The sequence below is a fragment of the Mauremys reevesii genome, linkage group 11, assembly GCF_016161935.1.
Source record: "Mauremys reevesii isolate NIE-2019 linkage group 11, ASM1616193v1, whole genome shotgun sequence".
Taxonomy (NCBI): Eukaryota; Metazoa; Chordata; order Testudines; family Geoemydidae; genus Mauremys; species Mauremys reevesii.
Genome location: NC_052633.1, coordinates 43,978,478 through 44,003,244, shown reverse-complemented (window position 1 = coordinate 44,003,244; position 24,767 = coordinate 43,978,478). Strand labels below are relative to the sequence as shown.

The window sequence follows — 24,767 nt, the reverse complement described above, 5'->3', positions numbered from 1 at the left end:
AAATGTGGATGCTTTCTGAATACAGCGACAACACTAAAAAGACATGACATTTTGCTCCGGATCTGTCATTAAGAACAGGCTCTCTCAACAGCTTTCCAGTGCTCCCAGCAGAAATAAAAAGTACAGAGGAGTCAGCTGACAGATGGGTTGGACAGCAGTGCTTTTTCTTGGGGGGTAAATATTGTAAAGGGTGGAAGGAAGGGGAGGGGTTGCAATAATTTTCAGCCAATGGGAACTTATTGGCCAAAGTACTTGGAGGCAAAATGAAGGGAATGGAAATTGAGGTATTTTAAACAATGGTGTGTGCATGGGGGTCATTGTAAACTGTACTGATGCTGTCAGTCTCATTGGGTACCTGCAGCACTCCCCACTTTGAAAAAGAAGATGAAAGTAAAATAATGGAACCTTCATCCCCATCCCATCCACCTAGGAGTTAATTCAAGAGCACAGTGCAACCAGCCCAGGCACAAAATCTGCTCACACATCTATGATGATGATGAATGATAATGAAAAAAACAATTATACTTTAATTGCCATGAAAAAAAATATTTTTTGTGGCTCAAGTAAAATGTAGCAGGGCTAGCATAATGCTTTTATCTTCCAGACGATGAAGCCTTGCAGCAGCTACTGTGCCCCAGAGAGTGCCTGTAAGGGACTCCAGAGCAGCACTGAGACTTCAGGGAAAGGTCATTGTCTTCATCAAACATCATGGCAACGACAGTGAAAGACTAAAGGGTATTTCAGAAATGCTCCTATTTATTTAGCTATTTACCGATCATGTACACAAGGTATGATACACCAGTCCAAAATACAAGCAAAGCATATTCATATTAGATAATAATAATAAAAAAACCGCCTAAAAAATCAAAACTTTCCAAACGCCATACAGAGACTTTCCCCCTCACAGCTGATGAATGCACGTGAATCAGAGGAAGATTACAGAGTGCCATCCAAGCACTGGGAAGTTAGGGGAGAATGAGGTAACTGAAGCAATGTCCACACTTTTGGCAGCATGTAAAAGTACAGACACTGCATATCCAGCTAGCGTGGGTATAAACAGCAGTGTAGACAGTGAGACATGGGTTAGGTAAGTAGAGCAGAGTGCCTTACACACATGAACTCTATGGCATATACCCTACACAACTCTACGCCTCTTACGTCTACACTGCTATCTTTTGCGTATAATGTCCTGCTTCCCTCGCCACAGCCTTTCCTCACCTCAGTCAAAGGCTCCACAGGGAGCTGCTGTAGCCTTTTATCCCTGCTGGATTCCAGCCTTTCACTGCAATGAGTAGCAGTGCCTGTATTCTACATGTTGCAGTAAGTCAAGTATAGACATAGCTTAGAGTATCAGACATTGGGGTGCTTTGGCGGGGGCGGGGAAGGGGGAGACGGAGGAGCTTAGGAGCCATACTTATCAAGTTCCTCGGTGTAATTCAGTCCCCAATCATTAAGAGTTAAGTTAAAAGCAGCACTCCAGAGCCTTAATGTGATAACCACCAAACAACAGGAAAGTGACATCATTTATATCACTGGTAAGACATAAACCCTGTACCTACACATGCAAACTAGTTGTTTCCCTTCTACTTTGATACTAATAAGAAAAGCTCTTTTTCTAATGTGAAACATTTATTATTAGAATTACTATAGTGCCTAGGAGTGCCTAGGAGTCATGGACGAGGACCCTACTCTAGGTGCTGTACAAACACAGAACAAAAAACAAAAAAGATAGTCCTTGCCCTAAAGAATTTATAATCCTAAATATAAGATAAGGAGAACAGATAGATACAGACAGAGAGATGAGGGAGAATAAAACATTATGTCCTCTGGCCCTGCACACCCATACCACTGTGTCATAACATTGTGTTGGAGCTTCCAGCAGAGGGCTCTGAACTACCCATTTTATATATTTATTTCTAAATGGCACTTCATATGCTGTTTATACATAACCAAAAGAGCTTTTCCTTGCATGAACCTCAGAATGTGGCAGTGATCACAATGGGTCTAGCTATCCTTTAAGGACATTGGCAATTATTGTCACCATCCTTCCTGTGAGGCAGTTCAAATTACTTAAAACTTTGATAAAGATTACTTGACTGCATTTAAATGAAGGTCGTTTACCTCCCTATTCTCTGCTTGTATAGCGCCTTTCATGCAATGTGCCTCAAGGCTCTTTTCAAAGAACACTAATCAGTACACAAAATTATATTGAAGCAAATAACCTTGTCACAAATTCCATTACACGGTAAAAGCTAAATAAAAAATAACAGCTTTCCTGACTATATTTGAAAATATATCTCCACTTAGTGTCAAGCTTTTCAAGTTGAAGAGAATGCCACAGGGGAGCACGGGTCCCATTGAACAGCTAGGGAAATAAAAAGCTAAGAGATCGCTAAGATACACTTGACCAAGACTATGTTATACCTGATGAACAGAAATGGCAGTTGTAAAAAACAACACACATTAAAACTGCCAGTTAATACCAAAGCCAAATATTTTCCACAAGGAACCTTGCAGTAACAGCTGGAGTTTATGTCCTATCAGGCACACCTGCCAGCTGGGAATGGCAATAATGTAGTCTGGCAATAGCTGACTATTTTAAGGGTTGACTGAGGCAAGATTGACATCAACCTGACAATGTTACTTAAAGGAAAACTGTAACCATTTTGCTCAGCCTGCCAGTTCAAAAGGGAAAAAGCATTTCTTGCCATAAATAAGAGTAATTTCTTATCTATACACATGTACAATCTCCTAGACCAGCTCAGACAAATGAATGTACTTCCTTTACCAGCAAGTGTAGACAGGAGAAAAGATGTCTGATAATGTCACTCCCATTATACAGGGGGGCTTGTTGTCTATTCACTGGCAGCCCTGATGTTGACTACAAACTAAACAAACTTCTCTGCCACCACAATATCAGGTGGGTTGTCTGGGCTGCTACAGAAGGTCATGGATGTTAGAAATTACCTTTCTTTAACAAACTGGACTTTCATAGCAGTATCGAATACTAACAAAATGAGTGACTAAATAGCAGACTACAGTCCCACCCCTAAAAAGGTCACATCAGAAAAGGCTGTTACCCTTAATTAAGGCTGATGAAAATTCATATGCAAGAGAATCCCTCTGGCTGGCCTGCACAGGGGACTAAAATCCAGCGCATGATCATTGGAATCCCGTTTTTTTTATGGTTCATTTATTGATGCTACAATACATTTTTAACATTACCCATGTAGGAGAATACCATAGAATGAATTATCTCTGCGATCATGCCTGCAGACCCGCTCAGCAGCAACATGAAACCAACAATCCTTCCAGGCAGAGGGAGGGTGAAGCAAACAGAAGGGATAGCGGTCACTCAATACCCTGAATGGAGGAAGGGGACCGCACTCTCCTTTTTTTACTGTGAAGAAAACAAGAAATGGAGAGGCTCAAATAAAACCTGGTAAAGAACAGCAGAAACAAGGGAACGGTGGCAAAAAGAAAAATGCACAAATATGTGAGATGGTCTCTGCTCCTGTTCCCGCATTCTGCCTCCCTTTATTTCAACCTAAGAATGTGGGGAAAGGGAGTGTGGGGAATGGAGTGGGGAGACAAAATGAAAGAACAGAAACAGAAATGTTACTGCTAATTTTACTTGCCACTGAATAAGCAAGGACATAAAAAACCACACCTTAGGATTTGGGACTGTCCCATTTTATAGTTAGGGAGGAGAACAGAGGTTCTCCTTACAACCAAAAAATAAAACTCAGACTGCATGGTACCACGGGCCCTACCTCTGCCCAAGGTGATGAAACAGACGTTGTTCATAGAGCCCTCCCTAGCTGCCAGCATTTACACAGTTTACCTCCCTATAATGTGATCTTTCAGTAAAAAGCAAACACACAAAAACTTTCATTTTGGAGGACAAACAAACCATTCTTAGGACCCCAACAGAAATGATCTAATGGCCAATTGCCACTTCTTGAATTAATTCTTTTTCAAGTATAGCCTATGAAATCCTATTTCCTAACCATTTATGGGCAAATTTTGAAGCCCTCACTCAGACAAAACTTTGGATATGTTTCTCCATGATTTTAAAGCCATCCCATCAATTCTAGTTATATCCTGATGTATCACCCAAAATAATTCACTGTCTTTCTTGAGATGCAGACCCTTCAAATACATGTTGTTCTCCTTTGGTTATTTCTTAGCCAGGCCATGTTCATTTAGTTACTTTAATTTTTCCTCAGTAAAGTCAATTCCTCTAGCCCATGATCATTTTATGTACCATTTTCTGAACCTGTGTCAGTTTGACAATATCTTTCCTTCAACGTTATTACCAAAACCGAATAGAGTAGTTCAGCTAATCACACCAAGTCATAAAGAGGGGATTTTTTTACTTCCCGGCTGTGTGACATCACTGGTCTGCATATGTAGTCCAAAAAGGACATTGAACTTTTGTGATAACACAGCACATTGCAAATTTACACCTACACTGTTGTCCACTAATCCCATATGTAGGGTGACACTAAGACTAAAAATTACTTCCAGAATATAGAGCAAGCACCATCACCACCTTGGCAGAAGGTGCTGGGGATTGCAGTAGCCATACTGAAGAGAAGGGCCTGCTAAAGATAGTGCCCCCCAGCTTGGGGAGTATTTAGGCTCCTGGGCATTATGGCAATACAAATAAAAAATAAAATAAAATAAAATTAGTAACATTGTACAACCAGTCCCAAAGTACAATAGAGGGAAGCTAACACCACTTCAAATCACTTGTGTGCAGAAATCCCCTGGAGTCACTGCTCACATGTTGGATCTTAGGGAAGAATATTCTCAGTACTCGGCAACCTGTTCAGCCGTCTGGGTGTAGCACCACTATGTATTTTTAGTGCTTGGTTTCCGAATAAATGCCAGACTTCCTTTCCTTTAGCAGAACTGGCAGTACTGCCAGGAGATTTAGAGGATTATTCAGCTTCACTTGGACATTAACCTTCTTACAGTCTATAAGCAGGTGGTGACAAGATGAATGAATCCCACTGGAATGGCAAGACTAACTCAAAGAAAAATACAATAGGACTATAATCAGTACATTGGGCACATAGTCTAAAATGGTATAGTGGATAAAGCACAGGACTCGGTTCTATTCCTGGATCTACTACAGAAGGCTCACTTAAGCTGTCTGTGGCTGAGATTTCCCCAGCTGTAAAATGGTGATGATATCTACCTAACAGGGCTGTTTTAAGACTTCTCTAATTACTGTTGATGAAACAGTTTGAGAGCCTCAGATGGAAACCTCTACAGACATACAAAATATCAAGAGGAAAAAACGGTGGGTCATTCATATCTAGACAGATCTATATATGTGCAACAAGGGAGTCTAAGTGAGAAAACTGAAACCTCTCAAGGAAGTGAACAGCCTGCAACCATGTCTGTACTTTTCCCATCAGCCGCTGTAATTAGCCATGCCACGAGCCCATAAAGGCTGGACCATCTTACAGACCTAAACTAAGGAAAGGAAACAGATGGAAGGTCCCTGATGAAAGTTGACACTTTCACCACACAGTCCCAAAGAGATATTAATTCACAAAGGAGCCAACAGTTATAGATGCTTTGTATGTGGGAGTAGGTGAATACATTCTGTATTCCAAATGTCTGTGGTCCACAATGGAATTCCACTCCAGGCCAACATTACAGCATAGATGGCATCACATGAAAACTCTGCCACCAGCCAACAAGGTCTGATTTCTTATTCATTCCACTCAATTCTACCAAGCTCTGCAACCTCAGCTGAAAATTCACATACTTTCAAACATCTTCTCAAAGACCTCCCTGTTCATTATGGGCATGAGTCTCTCAGCTGTGCAAATCAGCATAGCTTCACTACAGTAGTATGCCAATTTACACCAGGTAAGAAACTAGCCTTACGTGTCTCTGGGTACCGTCCCTGCTCCTAGCTATATGGAGACGGTCTTAGAAACAACTGGAGATGGCAGAGTCCCTTTGGGGATGGCACATGTTAACTTAGTTGCTAATGTTGAGAATAAATACACTAAGAGTTCAGAGTCAAGATGTATAGCATGCCATACTAAAGAGGAACAGAATGAGAAGTAAAACTATTAATGGCAATACAATAAAAATCACTGGGAAAAACAAGCAGTAAAAAGTTCAGTACAAAACCTTAGAGAACAAAGAGATGCTCAAGGCTATCAAGTACCTGATTCTAGAGAGTTCATTCTGAAGATATCAAGCACCAAAGGGGGCTGGAGTTAAGGATGGGAGAAGCATAAATCATTACAGACATTTGTGGACTTTCTGTCAGGATATGTCTACTCTAAAGCCAGAATAGAGTTGCTTGAACTGGTGTGCAGTAAAGTGGGAGGACAACTACACCACAATGACCCTTTCAAGAGAGTCTTTGCTTATAAAAAGAAAGTATAAAATACAGGAAGCTCATTGACAAAGTCTTTTACAGTCACATTTCCCACTCCTCCATAATGGGATAATTACAATTGAATTTCAAACACCAAAAAGGCATATATACTCTTTATAACCTTGGAACTGATAGTCCTAGAACAATGCAAAAGTAAGTAAGTTGAACATAAAAATGGGATGTTTATAAGGGATCAACAGGTGCCTTCCATCACCTGTTTAAAAGTGTTTCAATAAGCACATATGGGGGTGTCACAAGGTGGCTGACCCCATAACCAAAAAGTATGCCCAGCTGCCCCTCCCCACCCCCACCCCGGGCCTCAGACAGTCCTGCTGCTCCTGCTTCCTGCCACTCTCAGCTAGTTCCTTCCCACAGCCAGTCCTGTTCCCTTCCAGCTCTGTTCTTACTTAAGCTCCCTCGGACCCTTTATAGCCCGAGTGTAGCCCCTGCCCAGTTGGGCCAATAAAGAGGGCAGGGGCTACACTCGGGCTATAAAGGGTCCGAGGGAGCTTAAGTAAGAACAGAGCTGGAAGGGAACAGGACTGGCTGTGGGAAGGAACTAGCTGAGAGTGGCAGGAAGCAGGAGCAGCAGGACTGTCTGAGGCCCGGGGTGGGGGTGGGGAGGGGAGGGAGAGATCTGACGGGTGAGCTTAAGACCTGGTTTGTTTGTTGGTTTGTTAAGTTGGACAATAAAATAGCCTCTGACTGACTGCAGACATGGAAGTGAGTCATTAGGGCATCTCAATCGACCCCTGGTACAAGTGAGGCAGATCCTTGGTACCAAGGAAAAAGAAAGTTGAAGCCTGGGTTTGACTAATACCCCACCTAGTTTGGGTGTTCAGGAATCGATGAAGCCAAAGTATGAAGAAGCCTGCTTTGAGGAAGGAAGGTTCACCTGAAGTTGGTGCCTTGAGGGATGGTAGCAATCTCAGGAGATTCCATTCCAGTTTCCGCAGGGGGGGGCAGATGACAGAAGCAGCATGAGGTGCAACTGGAGTTAACCATTCAATCATAGAAATGTAGGGCTTAAAGGGACCTCAAGAAGTCAAGTCCTGAGATGAGGCAGGACCTATTTTTCAGTGGACATGAGAACAATCGATCACTGTCCTCTTTCTAACAGCCCTTGACATATCTGAAGCCTTGTCAGGTCCCTCTGCTCTTCTTTACTTAAGACTATACATGACCAGTTTTTTAAATCTTTCCTCACTGGTCAGATTTTCTATAACTTTTATCATTTGTGTTGGTCTCCTCTGGGCTCTCTCCAATTTGTCCACATCTTTCCTAAAGTGTGATGCCCAGAAGAGAACACAGTACTCCAGCTGAGGCCTCACCAGTGCTGATAGGATGGAACAATTACCTCCCCATGTCTTACATATAACACTCCTGTTAATGATATTAGCCTTTTTTGCAACTGTATCATACTGTTGATTCACATTCAATCTGTGATCCACTCTAACCCCTAAAGCAGTGATTCTCAAACTTTTGTACTGGTGACCCCTTTCACATAGCAAGCCTCTGAGTGTGAGCCCCCTTATAAATTAAAACCCCTTTATAATATATTTAACACCATTATAAATGCTGGAGGCGAAACGGGGCTTGGAGTGGAGGCTAACAACTCGTGACCTTCCATGTAATAACCTTGCAACCCCCTGAGGGGTCCCGACCCCCAGTTTGAGAACCCCTGCCCTAGAGTCTTTTCAGCAGTACTACAACCTAGCCAGTTATTCCCCGTGTTGTAGTTGTGCCTTTGATTTTTCCTTCCTTCCTTCCTGGAATATTTTGGACTTTTCTTTATTGAATTTCATCTTGTTGGATTCAGAGCAATTCTCCACTTTTTAAGGTTATTTTGAATTCTAATCCTGTCCTCCAAAGTGCTTGCAGCCCTTCCCAGCTTGGTGTCATCTTCAAATTTTCTAAGCGCACACTTCACTTTATTATCCAACTCATTAATGAAAATATTGAATAGTACCGGACCCAGGACTGACCCCCGCACGACTAGATACGCCCTCACCATCTGTCAGCGAACCAGAGATAACTACTTTTTGACTACGGTCTTTCAAGCAGTTGAGTGCTCACTTTATAGTAATTTCATCTAGACCTCATCTAGACTGCTTATGAGAACATCATGTGGGACTGTGTCTAAAGCCTTACTAAAATCCAGCTTTATGACTTCTACTGATTCTGCCTTATCCACTAGGCCAGTAACCCCGTCAAAGAAGGAAATTAGTTTGGTTTGGCATGATTTTTTTTTTGAAAAATCTGCTTTGGCTATTTGTCATAAACCTTTCATCCCCTAAGTGCTTACAAGCACATTGTTTAATAATTTGTCCCAGTATCATTCCAGATAATGAAGTAACTGGTCAACCCCCCACCCACTTCATCATCTTGCCAACCTGAATATATCTAACTTATCTAAACAATTTTAACCTGTTATTTCCCTATTGTGGCTTGTGCTCCTTTCCCCTTGCTGTGAATAAAACTTATGTTGAGTATCTGGTCACCATTAATGTATATTTTGCTTCAGTCTTCACTAAAAAAGTTAAACACCTCAGCCTTCTTGATGTCATCCGTTATTAGTTCTCCTTTAATGCTAAGTAGAGGACCTACACTTTCCTTCCCTTGCCCCTAATGTATTTAAAGATTTTCTTATTGTTTTGTATGTCCATTGCTAGGTGTAACTCATTTTGTGCTTTGCCTTTCTGATTTTGTCCCTACATCCTTCTTTCATACTCCTCTTCTGCATTTTGTCCATGTTTCCACTCTTTTAGGATTCCTTTTTGATTTTCAGGTCATTAAAGAGCTACTGATGGACCCATATTGGCCTCTTGCTTTTCTTCCCATCTTTTCTTCCCATCATAATAATTTACAGTTGTGTCTTCAATATTGTTGCCTTGAGAAATTGCCAGCTTTCCTGAACTCCTTTTTCCCTTAGATTTTCTTCCCCAGGGAACAGAACTACCAGTTCTCCAACTTTACAAAAAAGTCTGCTTTTTTGAAGTCTATTGTCCTTATTGTGCTGTTCTCATTCCTTCCTTTCCTTAGAATCATGAAATCGGTCATTTCATGATCACTTTTACTCAAATTGACTTCTGCCTTCAGATTCACTACTAATTCCTCCCCATTGGTCAGAATCAAGTCTAAAATAGCCATCTCCCTGGTTACTTCCTCCACTTGCTGAAGTGTAAAGTTGTCCCCAATACAGTTAAAAAACTTGCTGGAAATGTTGTGTTTTGCCACATACTTTCCAACATATATCTGGGTAGTTAAAGTCCTCCTTTACTACCAAGTCTTGTGTTCTGGATATTGCTTGAGGAGCAGTAGCAGCAACTCCTGGAGTTTCTGAAGATGAACCGTGTCAGGGGCACAGGTTTAAAGCAGAAAAGAGGGGTTCAAAGCCTGTGAAGCGTGAGGCCCAATGGAGGGAATATTTTGCCTAGTGGTGAGTGGGGTACATAAAAAGTGTTTGCCCCATGTAAATCGTGCTTTTTAGATTGTCTCGGCTCCATGGAGCACAGAAGAAATGGGGGAGATGCTCAGCTTGTTATATGATTCAAGAAGGGACAAGGAGGGGGGGCTCTTATCCTTTTATTGAAGTGGGTGGGATAGGCCACATTAGAAGGTATTGCCCCAACACAGACTCTGGGAAACTTGGATGCTGAAGATCTGAGTGCCTCAGCTATCGGTGTGACTATTGGGAGGTTTGGATCAGAAGGGGTAGATGCCTTGAGTGTTTCATGTGTGGGGAAATGGCATACAACTGATGGGTCTGGACCCTTGAAGAATGAACTTGGGGGGAAATGGTGTCTGTGGAAGGGGGAGAGCCCTGCAGAGTGAGGAGGGGCCAAGGCAAAAAGGGGCAGCAGAAGCTCATGGCAGAGACAGAATAATATATAGTGGGGACCCAGACAGAGCCTCGGGCTGATCAGTGTGCAGCAGGGACCCCCAACAAGGTTTCAAAGGAGCCATGTTTGTGAGATGGGCACAAGGATGGAGGCTCCTCCTGGTCATGCCTCACACCCTGTTTGTGACACACTCCTCACCAACTGCCACCAAACCTTCCCTCTGGAGACCTATATCCCTCCTGCGCGAGAGGGAAAGAGCAGCAACAGATTCATCACCACCAGGTCATCATGCTGCCCTTGTGGACTTGTTACTGCTCAGAAGATTCATCATATGGATTAATACCACTGATCTTTGGTGGTTATTGGAGGTGTGACTGATTTGCTCTCCTCCTGGCCCTTTTCCCACTGTAACTCCCATGTTAAACTGGAACTAACTAGTTCTAGATCAGCAGTGAATTAAACCTCACAGGTAAACAGTTGGGCTGATTTGCATCCGGATGTTCTAAGTATTACTGAGATGCCCTGAACTGATACTCCAAGTAGTAGCCTGGGAGGAGTGTGGTGGCTATATACCCTTGGAAAGCTCTTGAAGACCCACCAAGTGCTGAAGCTCCTAGCTTGCCTGAGCCAGGGTGTACAAGGCACTACCAGGAACTGTTTCAACAAAAGTTGGTGCCCACAGCACTCCAGAGATCCCCTGGGCAGTGGTAAGTGATGATTACACCTGTGTCCCCGTGAAAGCTAGTCCTACTATAAGAGCAAAATATAGCCTGGTAATAAGACTGTGGCAAGAGAAACACTTTGCCAAAGACAAGCCAGAGCTGAGTTCCCCAGTTTTCAATCAGGATAAAACATCACTCTTTTTAACAGTGTTCATTGCTAAAGGTGCTAAAGTGTGAGATGCTCATTGCTAAAATAATCTGAGAAGTGGAAAAAAGCAAGATGGCAGTCAGAATGGTGTGATGTAAAGATGTGATACCTGCTAGCACCAGAGATGTTTTGGTGGCACCAGTAGAAACTTCTGCAAGCATTGTCCTGGGACCAGTGATCAAAAATGAAAGAAGTTGATCCCCGCCAAGGACAAAAGGCACTAAGGCTCCAAGACGTAAAATATGAGACAAGACAAAAGACCAAGAAAGGATAGTAAATTATTACAAAAGTATACTTACAAACTTGATCAGAGAAACAGGAAAATAAATCAAGTTATTAACAAAAAAATAAAAAGGTCCCAGTGACTGAATGACTCCAGAAAAGCCACCTGTGCTGAATCACCTACAAATCCAATTTCATCGATCCAGATTCATGGCACAGGAAACAGCTGCAGAATTTCTGGCATCTTCTCAGTTGATAGTTTTTCTGCAACCCCTCTGTAAAAGGCTGTTTTCAGAATTGCACTGTCTCCACTGGCCAGCTGTACACAGGCAGAGAATTTCTAAAAAGAAGAATGCTCAACCTTCACTCACTTTCCCTTTCTTTTCCTCATCGCCCTCCTGTTTGCCCTCAGTTTTATATGTACATTGTTAAAAACAGTTTCACACATCCATCCTTCTGCACATCTTCTTTAGCTACCACTGATTTGGCTCTTTTCCTGTAAAGTAAACTGGGATTTCTAAAACCAATCAACTGGTTCTGTTTTCAGAAGTGCTGATTCAATGTTGTAGAAGAAGTGAATCAATGATGACCAACACCACAAACACAAAACAGAGGAACCATTTACAGTTCTTCCTTCCAGCAAGATGACAAAACATCCCCCTTTTTTTCCTTCTCTCCAAAACTTCCTATGGACTGTGTTCTGCCAGGAGGTGGAAAAGATCTGACCAGCTGAAGCCAAAATGAGTCTTTTGGAGAGTGATCAGTTCTTATTGTGTGGATTTTTTGGTTTGCTTTCATTCCCTGCCACTATCGCCCTTTGCAAACAGCAGTAGGCATCCTCATAACATCCTTTATTAAACAGTAAAGTTTGTTTCCTTACCTGTAATTTTCAACTGGACAAGTGTTCTCAGTCCATTTGTGAGACAAGGCCTACCTTTTGCCTTCATTTCATGCTTTGGAGGTAGACACCAGACCCTCATGAATTCTTCCCCTAGCCCCAAAGCTGATTTCTGAAGTCGCCTGATGACTCTTGACACATTTACAGCTCAGGCATACTGCTATAGCTGAGGACACATAAAAGACTAAGAACAACATTAGAAAAATATTACCAAAAAGCAGGAAAATACAAGTCTCTCTTTATAACCTTCTCCCCACCCACCACATAGTAAAATAAATAACTAATTTTTTTGCTAGATCGATGTCTCTTATTCAGCCTCCACATGTTATTCTCTTGCCTTTTTAAGCCAATAGGGCTTAGAGAATTCTTAGATAAGCACAAGTGTATTCTGATGGTTTAGCAGGTACCTGCCTGCTAATGATAAAATTACAGGTAAAGAAACCAATTCTATCTTTCTTCCACATGGGTACTTCCTGCCCTGTCAGCCAAGTATGGGAAATTGCGAAAGCATTAACAAAACATATCCATTAAAGGGAAGCGGAAAATTAGACACAAGAAGGACAGAACACATAGTCAAGCCCTTTAGTACAAGCATCTGTATTACAGGAAACTAAAGAAAGACTAGAAGAGCTTTGATCCAAAAGCCATGTTAGTGAATGCCAAAACTTTACTTGTAGTACCTGGTACAAGAACGCACTGAAGATCAAACTGATACATGGCAAATCACATTGCAAGATACCCTACGCTCATCTGCTCATTTGGAAGGGACACACCTGGTGGAGTAAATCCTAACTATTGTAGAGGGGTCTCTACTGAACAACTTGTAGGCCTGAATAATGGCTTACATTATCCATCAAAAAATAGTAGATTCATAAGCTTTGTACCCTTTCTCAAGTCCCCCATGTAAAACAGCATCAAGCTTCTTCTCAGTTGTTATATACACCAGATTTTATTCTGTGCTCTGGCCACATTCAAAAGCATGAAGTGGAGTTACCAGGGTGTGGAGGGCTGTGGTTCAAATTAAAAAAAATAAATAAATCAGTAAGACATCCTGGAGCTGGCATAAGAACTAAACATCATCAGGAAATAATTTCAAATACGTTGTTTTAATAGACAGTAACTACCAGTGTGCTCACTCTTCCTGCCAGTTATTGCCAAAAGGAAGGCCATCTTGGGGGGTGAGAAAATAAAGGGAAGCTTTTCTGGCTAAAAATGAGGGTCTTGCTGAAGACTTACTGCAGTGGTCCCCAAACTTTTCAGGGTCATGCTCCCCACCTCGAGCCATGCCGGGAGTGGGGCTGTGGCTCTAGGGGGCACAACAGGGGTAAGGGGGTCACAGCTGGGGGCAAATCTGGGGCCAGGGCCAAAGCTGGGGCAGGGCTGGGAGCAGAGCCCCAGCCAGGGGGCAGGTGCAGAGCCAGATGATGCGCTCTCCCCACCTCCCGTGAGAGCTGGCCTGGGCCCTACCGCACCCTCCAAACGTTCTTCAGCAACCCCTAGGGGGGGCTCGCCCCACAGTTTGTGGGCTTCTGACTTACAGAAACATGTGAGGCTCCTTTGCTTAACCAGCCTCCTGATTGGAGCTCTTGCAACAAGCTTAATAAACATTTTCGATAATTGACAGCCAAACCATGGTTCTCCATGACCTAGATAGTTCTGCTGGATCAAAGAGCAGTTGCTTCATATGACTGAGCCTTTAACACAAAATCTGGGTTTCCTGACTATCAGGATTGCATCCGCTTTGTGAAAATACACAAGACCAAAGGGCATTGCCTGAAATTGTTATTGATCGTGTCTGATTGCAAAGCACTGATAGCTTTGGTGAGATAAGTGAATCATAATGTGGAGACAGACCTCTTTGAGGCTGGAAGAGCAAAAATAATCCTATAGAGCTATATCTTGAATTGGAAAGGCCAGAGACTCCATGTGGAAGTGGGCCTTATACACTGCTAAATTCATACCAGGCAAAAACCAACTTATGTCGTCCATGAAGAATGTTGAATACAAAGCATAAGAACCTTTCATCCACAGGAACTGCAATTAGTGGCCTCTAGAATGAGAGGACTAGCCCATTGTTTTAATCAAGGAAAATCCCAAAGGGACATAATGCCTCCTTGCACACCATGCACCACCTAGATTGATCCCTAGGCCTTAACATGGTCTGGCTGGATGTTGGGCCTATGGTCATCATTGGTGATCTGTGCCATGAAAGCTTTTGGTGACAACATGATTGCTGAACGTGTGGTGAAATTCCTTGGTGAACGTGCTTCAGAACTCAATGGTCTTCCTAATAATATGTCTGTATCAGAATGCTGCTGAAACCGAAACAGTGCTGATGGAGGCAGTTGCTGGGTTTGGCTACCAATATCCTAATTGCAGATTTTGTCCTGCCGCTTAATAGGGAGTTGCTGATGAAGACAATGAGAATCAAAAACATCAATCAACCACTCTTCACCCTTCCTCAGCACCCACATTTCAATGCCATGCAGTAATGTTGGTATAACTGTGGTTCCATAGAGCTACAGCTTTGTGACAAGCTTGATGTCACAACATCTCCAGAGAGGCCCATAACATGGTGGCAGCTGTTGCTATAGGAGGATCCACATCTTTCAAACCTCCTCCAACACTATGACACCTCCTAAGTTATTTGACAGTTGCCATTTTCTCAGTATCCAACCTGGACAGGTTAATATTGAGCTAGTTACCATCTAGAGCTGGAGACTGCTTGATGGTAAACTAAAGTTGTAATTGAAATCTAGAGTTGGAGGCTGCCATCTGTGGCATTGAGCTGAACACCATTTTACTTTAAGACCTCAAATGTGCCAATGACATTGCCATGTCGGCTCAGTTTAGTGAATTACTGCAGCTAATGACTGATTTGGTCAAGCAAGAAGCAGTATGCATGGGTCTAGTTATTAATCAGGCCATTACCATCAAGCAGTCTCCAACTCTAGAGTAGCAACCGAGGAAGAGGAAAAAAAATCCTGCCTTATTCTAGCCTAGGGAAGACTGGTTTGCCTTTCTTCCTTCATTCTATTTGGAGAGGGTACTGGGCTGGGAGGAAGGTTCTGTTACTTTAAAGGTGCAGTGAATAAGACCCACACATCAACTTTATCCAATAGGATAAAGGTGAGATAAGAGATGGTCGGACATCTGAGGCCAGAGAGTTTGTGGGGGATGGTCAGTCCTCACAAGAAAAAGAGGATTTTTAGGACTCTCTTTCTTTGATAGTTATCTTGATGCTGATGAAGAAGGTTGAAGGAACATTGAACTTACAGAAATTAAACAAAAGGAACTGTGGTCACTAGTGCCCCTAAAACCTAGTTTTCCTAAAGAGAGAGGGAGTGAGGTTTGGATCTTCTATAAGAATTCAGGACCACAGGTGTTTTGCCTGAGAATTTGGGTGCAGGTGCTTGTGAGAGTCAAAGAAGCTGTTTAAATAACAAATCTGTCCCTAGAACAACAAACTCTAGCTGACCTATGTGAAGACAGATATGGAGAGTCAGCGGGGGGCAAGGCTCAGAGCAGGAAAGATACTGGACTTTGGTATTTTTGCCCTCCTTAAAACATTTGCAGCAGTCTTACATCTTGTTCATTTCCTTCCTCTCTAATTGACCTGTTCCTTGGAGTCTGCTGTCACGTTTAGCCAAGTCCTGAAGAAGCAGCAGGAGAAAACTGGTTGTGAATTCCCATAAGACAGATTCTGCTTAGGCAAATCAGCACCAGAACTCCTTTGATGGCTGTTCCCAGTGCTGCTGTCAAATGGTGAAGTGGCTGCAGGCACATGGAGCTGAAGCCCCCCTTTGATCTGAGACATAGGCTCTGCTTCAATAGCTGGTAGTTCTGAGAAAGTACTAAAGATAGGTGAACTGTCTGGTACCCCTGAAATACTGCCAAATGGCCCTCTTCTTATCACAACTGCTGCTAGAGTTGAAAGGACAGGGTGAGAAAAAGCCAAACACACCTAGAAAGCTGGCCTACCTCTGAGGAACCTGCCTTGCATGGAGCCAGAGGACCAGGCTTTAAACATGTCTACTGTACTTCAAGTCAATCACTAGGTGGAGACACCAATCTTAAGAGGATGGGGGAGAGGCATTACATAAGAGATTTTGTGTCTACTGTCCTGAGAGGAAAGATGGCCTTATGGTGGAAGGTCAGGACTGGGATTCAGGTGTTCAATTCACAGTATTGCTGCAGACTTCCTGTGTAAATCTGAGCAACTCATTCAATCTCTTTGTGCCTCAGTTCCCCATCTGTCGCATGGGGATAATATTACTTTCTTTTTCCCACCCTTTTTAGTCTGTTTAGATTGTAAACTCTTTTGAGCAGGGACAGTCTCTTACAAAGTGTCTAAACAGTGCCTCACTGAATGGGACCTTGATCTCAGATGGTACCTGTAATGTGCTACTGCAATAAAAACAAACAACAACTACACATGAGGAAGAAAAGAATATTAATAAATTTACCTCTGAAATGTACAAAGGCACCTATTAAAAACCAAAGCCCAGCTCAAAATATATAATAATCCTAGACAATAAATTGGAAATCAACATACAAAGTCAACAGCTGCCATGTTATTTCAAAGAAATAGTCACTCTCTCCCTATTCAATATCCACAGTATGTTAAAGTACCTTTGTACACCATGTGTACACTATAAGTACTGCATCAGCTTGTGCCTCATAGCATACTGAAACTCATATTGTAAGGGTTTCCCCAAAGGTCCCAGAAATAAGAACTTAAGATTCTGTATGACAATCAGAAAATAATCGATCATTTGTCAGTGCCCTGCTGGTGAGTTGCCACTCCCACTCCAGGGACACATTTCAATTTATACTCTTTTGCACTTTCTAGACAGTTGGTTAATTTTTAGGACAGGAGATCACATTTTACCAGCACTATAGTTACAAAAATAGCGATTGTAACTACATACACAAACTGGGTGTGTAGCAATTCTACGTGCAATATCAAAGTATAGACAGAAAAATACAAGAAACAAAGTCATAATAGAAAGATAGTCTCTTGTTCTTCCCTACCTACCCCCCACCCACACACACACTCAGAGTAAGACAAAAGCACTGGAAAACACCTGTTCCTGACACTACTGGATTTTATAACTCAGGCGTAACAAATAGCTGTAGCAGAGAAAATTATGTAACTGTTTTATGGATTACTTTTCTTTAGTTTGCTATTAAAATAACCCCAGAATAATAGAAATGGAGGGCTGGAAGGGACCTCGAGAAGTCATCAAGTCCAGACCCCTCCTCTGTGGCAGGACAAAGTAAACCTAGATCATCCCTTACAGGTTTGCATCCAACCTATTTTTAAAAACTTCTAGGGATGGGGATTCCACAACCTCCCTTGGAAGCCTATGCCAGAGCTTAACGACTCTTATAGTTAGAAAGTTTTTCCTAATATCTAACCTAAACCTCCCTTGCTGAACATTACTTTTTGTCCTACCTTCACTGGACATAGAGAACAATTGATCACAGTCCTCTTTATAGCATCTCTTAATATATTTGAAGTCTGTTAGCAGGTCCCCCAGTCCTCTTTTCTCAAGACTAAACATGACCAGGTTTTTTAACCTTTCCTCATAGGTCAGGTTTTCTAAAGCTTTTATCATTTTTGTTGCTCTTCTCTGGACCCTCCCTACAATTTGTCCACCTTTCCTGAAGTGTGGCACCCTGAACTGTACACAGTGCTCCAGCTGAGGCCTCACCAGTTCCAAGAAGAGTGGGACAATTCCCTCCTGTGTCTTAAATATGACACTCCTGTTAATACACTTCAGAATATTAGCCTTTCTTGCAGCTGCATAACATTGTTGACTCGTATTTCATTTGTGATTCACTATAAACCCCAGACCCTTTTCAGCAGATCCTTTTACTATCACCTACCCACTTATTCCTCATTTTCTAGTTGTACATTTGATTTTTCCTTCCTAAGTGAAGTACTTTACACTTGTCTTTATTGAATTGCATCTTGTTGAATTCAGAGAAATTCTCCAATTTGTCAGGGTCATTTTGAATTCTAATTCTGCCCTCTGAAGTGTTTTCAACCCCTCTCAGCTAGGTGTGATCTGCAGTTTTTATAAACATAGCTCTCTACTCTATTATCCAAGTCATGAATGAAAATATTGACTAGTGTCAGACCCAGAACTGACCCAGGGACCCTATTAGATATGCCCTCCCAGTTTGATAGAGAACCATTGATAACTACTCTTCGAGTACACTTCAAAAAGTTGTGTAGCCATTTTATAGTAATTTCATCTAGACCACATTTACTTAGTTTGCTTATGAGAATGTCATGTGGGACTGTGTCAAAACCTTACTAAAAATCAAGATATATCACATCTACTGCTTCCCTGCTATCTACTAGACCAATAATGCTGACAAAGAAAGAAATTAGGTTGGTTTGGGATTATTTGTTCTGTACAAATCCATGCTGGCTATTCCTTATTACCCTATTATCTTTTAGATACACCTCTACCTCGATATAACGCTGTCCTCAGGAGCCAAAAAATCTTACCGCATTATAGGTGAAACCATGTTACATCAAACTTGCTTTGATCCACCGAAGTGCGAAGCCCCGCCCCCCCGGAGCACTGCTTTACCGCAATATATCTGAATTCATGTTATATCGGGTCTCGTTATATCAGGGTAGAGGTGTACTTCCAAACTTATTGTTGAAACATTTGTTCCAGTATCTTTCCAGGTATCAAAGTTAGGCTGGGCAGTACATAATTTCCCAGGTTCTCTTTGTTCCCTTTCTTAAAGAGAGGTACTATTTTTACCCTTCTCCAGTCTTCAGGGACCTCACCCATCCTTTAGGAGTTCTCAAAGGTAATTGCTGATGATTATGAGATAGCTTTAGCTAGTACCTTCAGTAACCTAGGATGAATTTTAACAGGCCCTGCCAACTTGAATACATCAAATTTATACAAATATTCTTTAACCTAACCTTTCCCTATTTTGGCTTCCATTCCTTTCCCATTGTAAATATTAATTCTGTTGAGTATTTGGTCACTACTAAACTTTTTAGTGAAGACTGAAGTAAAATAGGCATTAAACACCTCTTCTTTCTTGAGTGTCACCAGTTATTAGCTCACCTTCCCTCCTAAGTAGGGGACCTACATTTTCCTTCATCTTTCTCTTGTCCCTAATGTATTTAAAGATTCTCTTCTTATTGCCTTTTATGTCCCTTGGTAGGTGTAACTCGTTTTGTGCCTTAGCCTTTCTGATTATGTTCCTACATGTTTGTGCTATTCTTTTGTACTCCTCCTTAGCCATTTGTCTACTTTTCCACTTTTTGGAGGATTTCTTTTTGTTTTGCAGGTTTTTTAAGAGCTCCAGATGGAGCCATATTGGTCTCTTACCATTCTTCCTATTTTTTCTTTTCACCATGACTGTTTGCAGTTGTGCCTTCATATTGTCTCCTTGTGAAACTGCCAGCTCTCCTGAGCTCCTTTTTCCCTTTGATTTTCTTCCCATGGGATCTTACCTACTAGTTCTCTGAGTTTGGTAAAGTCTGATTTTTTGAAACTAGTGATTGCTAGTGGAGTAAAAAAAAACCAAACAAAAACAAATTCACGTCAGAAAATAGTTTCCCACTTAGATACCAATGTTTCTTCAGACAATACGAGAAATTAACAAATGTAAACATGGAACAGAAACAGAGAAACCTTTCAGCTTCAGCACAGGGCCTATGATCCAATAGGCTGCACTGTTATTTTCACTAAGACAAATGACTAAGCAAACAAAATTGAAAAAAGTAAATCTATTATGAAGAATTCCCACATTATTTTATGAAAAAAAATCCATATTATCTTCTAGGTGTGCAAGCTACAAGGATAAAAAATTGCCCAACAAATCAGGATGTAGAAAGGGTTTTCATCAACAGGGAGACATACATCAGCCAACAAGTTCCAACAAGCTGAATAATCACAAACAGGGAAAAACCTGATCCAAGCATTAATACTTCAATTAGTATTCATTGAATAACATTGATTTTAATGAATTTATTTCTCATCACTGTTGCTGTCTAATGTACTTTTATAGGGTTTCCATTACAGTTTAGCAATGATTAGAGTATAAATCTGCTAAGTACTCCCTCTTTAAAAACAATAAGGTAATTTGAATTTAAGAAATAATTATTTAGAAAGTGTTAAAAGGGACAGTAAGAAGTTTTACTATTTAATAAAAAATAATTTCAATGCTTGATACTGTATATTAGTTACAGAATGTGTGCGCAAATGTAAAGTGCATGCATAGTTTTGGCCCCTGGTTTTAAATTTTGTCTTTAAAAACTAAATAAATTAAAATTAGTTTCTGCCACGACTCAAACTTGGGATTATTTGTTTTCTCATCTGCAGGTGATGTTATCACCCACACACTCACAGAAGAGTAAGGAATGTGTCTCTTGGCTTTGCAAAAGGGACCTGTTTTCACTAAAAGACACATGGCTTAAATCATGTATATGACTAACACTCAGCAGGTCAGCCCAGTACTCAAGGGAAAAGTCACAAAGGAACTCATGGGGTGGTGGGGATCAGGGAGCTCAGTGAAGTGCACTCCCCATTCCCCAATCCCACTTACCACCTGAGCTATATTCTGTAATTACAGGCATCCGACGAAGTGGGTATTCACCCACGAAAGCTCATGCTCCAATACATCTGTTAGTCTATAAGGTGCCACAGGACTCTTTGTCAGATAGAAGATGCTCCCTTCTGCACTAAGATGTCCCACTATGCTTGGCCCTTGTAAAGGATGCGCTGACAGAGGACAGTCACAACGTTGATGAACTATAAAGTAGTGATATACAGAACAAAGTAATTTTGATGGACATCAAACCTGGTAGCAAAACCAGTCTGATTTGCTTGGGTGCACCACAATCATTTTATAATACTCTAAAAATACATACGTAGTCCTATACATTTAGCGATCACCTGGCATTCATCAGTTGCTGAAGTGATGGAACAGAACACCACACTATCATTTTTTTGCAATATATCAGGTAAAATTTAAAAGCAAACATACTGATTTTGGATCCACTTCTCATGTTCTTTTATCTAGTTGGGTGGCTACAAATCAGTGCTGTGTTAAGTCCAAGTGTCTGGTTTTTTAAGCAAGGTGCTTTGCTGCTGATAAATCTCTAATTAGAAGTCAATTTTTATTAGCTTCCACAAGTTCAGATTTTGTTGCAAGGGAAAAAGATTCTTTAAATCTTTCCCCTGTTGGTCAACTGTCCTTGCCTAAGAGACATTTTCACATCATAATTCTTACATTATTCACCAACAATACCCATTTGTTTTCTGAGCTCCAATTGTTTTTTATATTAACATCTTCTGCATCATGTGAGCTTACATACGGTCAGGGGTAAAAAGTAACTTACAGGATTTACCAGTACTGCTGGAGTCCTGAGTGGGGGGTGGCCTCATCTGGAAGGGGCGTGGCCTCAAGATGTAAAGGCCCTGGGGCACCAGCTGTAGTTGGGAGACCCAGGGCCTTTAAATCAACCAGGGCCTCCCAGCTGCAGAGGTAGCTGGGAGGCCCCCAGAGCTCAGGGGCAAATTAAAGGGCCCGGGGCTCCGGCTGCCGCGGGGAACCCTGAGCTTTGTAGGGTTGGGGCAGGTATTTAAAGAGCCAAGAGCTCCTGCCGCTGAGGGGAGCTCCAAGCCCTTTAAATCCTAGCCCCAGCCCGGCCACTGGAGCCACAGCCAGGATTCAAAGGGCTCTGGGCTGCCCACAGCAATGGGGAGCTCTGAGCCCTTTAAATCTCAGCTGCGGCGGGGGGTTTAAAGGGCTCTGGGCTGACCGCAGCTGCGGCACCCCAGAGCCCTTTAAATCCGGCCCCAGCCCGGCCGCTGGAGCCACGGGTTTAAAGGGCTCTGGGCTGCCAGCTGTGGCGGGGAGCTGAGAGCCCTTTAAATCCCCGCAGCGAAAGCCGGTGCAGTCCGGCACGGCGTACTGGCTCTTGCCGGTATGCTTTACCGGCTTACTTTCACCTCTGCATATGGTAAGTTTTATGTGTAAAGAAAGGCCATAAGTAAAACTATCCAGTATCTAAATGCTCCTTCTCCGTCACCCTGTTTAGCATACATTTCTGGATACACAAAGAATAGAGGTACAAGCACTTGTGCTGTCTTTAAGTGTGCAAATACCTCAGCAAGAAGCAATGTCTGCTGGTACATATTAAAAATATTGTAATTGGCTTATCAACAAAACTCAACCAGCCATAATATAAATATCAAATATATATTTTTTACTTACACACACACACACACACACACACATACTTTGTACAATACTGAAACACATTATTTTCCCAGCTGGCATGACATGGCAAGCAATTTTACACACCATGCTGCACCAGCTTGTGGTAACTAGACAATGACCACTATCACTGAAATCAAAGAACTCATTGCATGTCATCACTGTAAATGACCTCAGGTGCACATCGGTTTACACACAGGTATATATTTGCTAAGCTTTTTATCTGTAGACAAAAATAGACCAATTGCACTGTGGGAGTTTTATGAAGAAAAGCAAGGCAAATTATATTCCCATTTGCCAGCAGTTTGCTTGCTGTGGTTTGCTTGAAACAATGCAGACAACCGGTTCCTCCTCCTCATTTGTTCTGATAAGCAGGATGACAACTAATCAGCATTCAGAGTATTCCTACTCTTTCTCCTCCCTTCTCTGCTTATGCAGTCTGTTATCTTCCAGTCAAGAAATCTGTAAATCTTCACTGGCACCCTAACTAAGAGGACCTTGTCTCCAAAACCAAGTTTCAAAACAAGAAAATCTTGCAGGATGGGAGTCTGTGGGACTATGATAAGCCTTCCAGCGTGTGACAGACACACAGACAGTGGGTTCTGTATAGCAGTGCCCTATGAGAAAACACCCTTAAGAGGGAAAATAAGACATTCAAGGCTGAACTAAAAAAAGGAGCCTGCAAGTGAGGGAAGTGTAACCTCCAACCTCTTCATCCACTTAGCCTTCAGGTAGAACTTCTAATAGAAGATCTGCCCAAAGCATTCTGCAGTCAAGGGCTAAGTCTTCGGTGTCTTCAGACCCTTTCATCATAAAAAAAAAGTACAGAGAACAGTAAGTGTCAAGATTCCTACAAATGATCAAAACATTTCCACTGGATAATGGACAATTATTTGAAGAGTCAAAGTTTAATTTAATTTCAAGTAAAATTATTTTTTTGACAAGAGTTGATGGAACTTATGCCACTAAATGCTTTTTAACTCATACACTTTTATTAAAAACATATACACATGGCTTTCCTGACTCAAACACCATATTCTTTTTGGGGAGTGTAACAGGGCGCAAGTGGGCCCCTCTATCTTCTGCCACTTCTGCACTCACAAACCAGCCAAAAACCTCTGCTTTGGTGCAACCACCCATGCTCTTTATTTACAGTACAAGTTCCTACTACCTTGTAGCGACAGACAGTGTCAGACTTACAGCTTCAGGGACTGCTGGTTCTACAGCCAGCAGGGGAGCACAGCCTCTAACTCCCTAGCTTCTCCTGCTGGCTTCCTTCCTGCCAGCCTTTATGTAGCCCCCGGCTAACGAGGCTGGCAGCTGTTCCCCATTTGCCACTTAGGCCTGGGCTCACTCAGCCAGCTCCAATTCCCTGTTCCTGATTGGAGCTGGCATGACAGAGGGCTGGCTCAGGATCTCCTAGTCAGCACCCTGACACATGGAGGAAAAATACTCCCTTAACACTGCTGAGCAAAGATACTGAATTACATTTGCTCTTTTAATACTTGCGCAAGTAACAACAGGTGCACCTTGGTCCCTCCTAGTCTCTGCCTGTGGCACATACTAATCTAGACTCCTGTGGGTTGCAATACTTTGGTCTCATTTCGGTTGTTGGGTTTAGTGTGTGGGTACTGGGTGTTGTTGGTGGCCTATGACATACAGAAGGTCAGACTAGATGATCTAGTGGTCTCTTCTGGCCTTAAACTCTATGAGAAACAGGAGCTGAAGGTTCAGACAGTAGTACAACATAAGCAGATTAATGGGAGTCATGTTTAGCAAAGGGGGGAAAAAAACAGACGGACAACCAACACCAGCATCACGGCTTTGAATGTAGAGTCATATCTGCTTCATTTAAAACAGAAACTAGAGGGTAATTTTGCAGAGTATCAATATTAGCTTATGGCTCACTAACAGCCACAAGGCTAGAAACCTTCTGCTCTAGATGGGCTTCAACACTGCAATGAATCGGTTTGTCAAGACCTTTGTGTCCTCTAGGGAAGGGCAAAGAAAAACAGCAGCCAGCCCTATTCCTTCTGCTTCCAAAAGTAGTTGCAACCTACAGCTGACTCTATCTTCCTTGAGAAAGATTTAGAGGACTACAATACCAAGGTTGTTAACTCTACTGCATGTTAAGTGAGGGCTTTCAGTTTCTTCTCCACTATCATGATTAATTCTTCAGTGACAGCCAGAGATCCTCTAGACTCCTCTGTCATTTTATTCATCACATATGGATCATAAAGGTCAATCTGACTGAGTC

At 42.1% G+C, this 24,767-nt stretch overlaps 1 protein-coding gene across 11 annotated transcripts in view; it reads right to left on the bottom strand.

The window, feature by feature from the left end:
- FIGN (fidgetin, microtubule severing factor) overlaps positions 1-24,767 on the bottom strand; it is a 442,763-nt gene that overhangs the window by 32,825 nt on the left and 385,171 nt on the right. The window contains exon 1 of one of the 11 annotated variants that reach the window (XM_039495356.1): positions 23,682-23,702. The exons of 9 other annotated variants lie outside the window; for them this stretch is intronic. Coding sequence is in view for 1 of the 2 variants with exons in the window: in XM_039495343.1 (XP_039351277.1) it covers positions 3,226-3,244 (19 nt within the window). In the remaining variant the exon portion in view is untranslated. Of the gene's footprint in view, positions 1-3,225; positions 3,247-23,681; positions 23,703-24,767 lie in introns of those variants that run through there. One more of the 11 variants, XM_039495343.1, reaches the window with a different exon arrangement.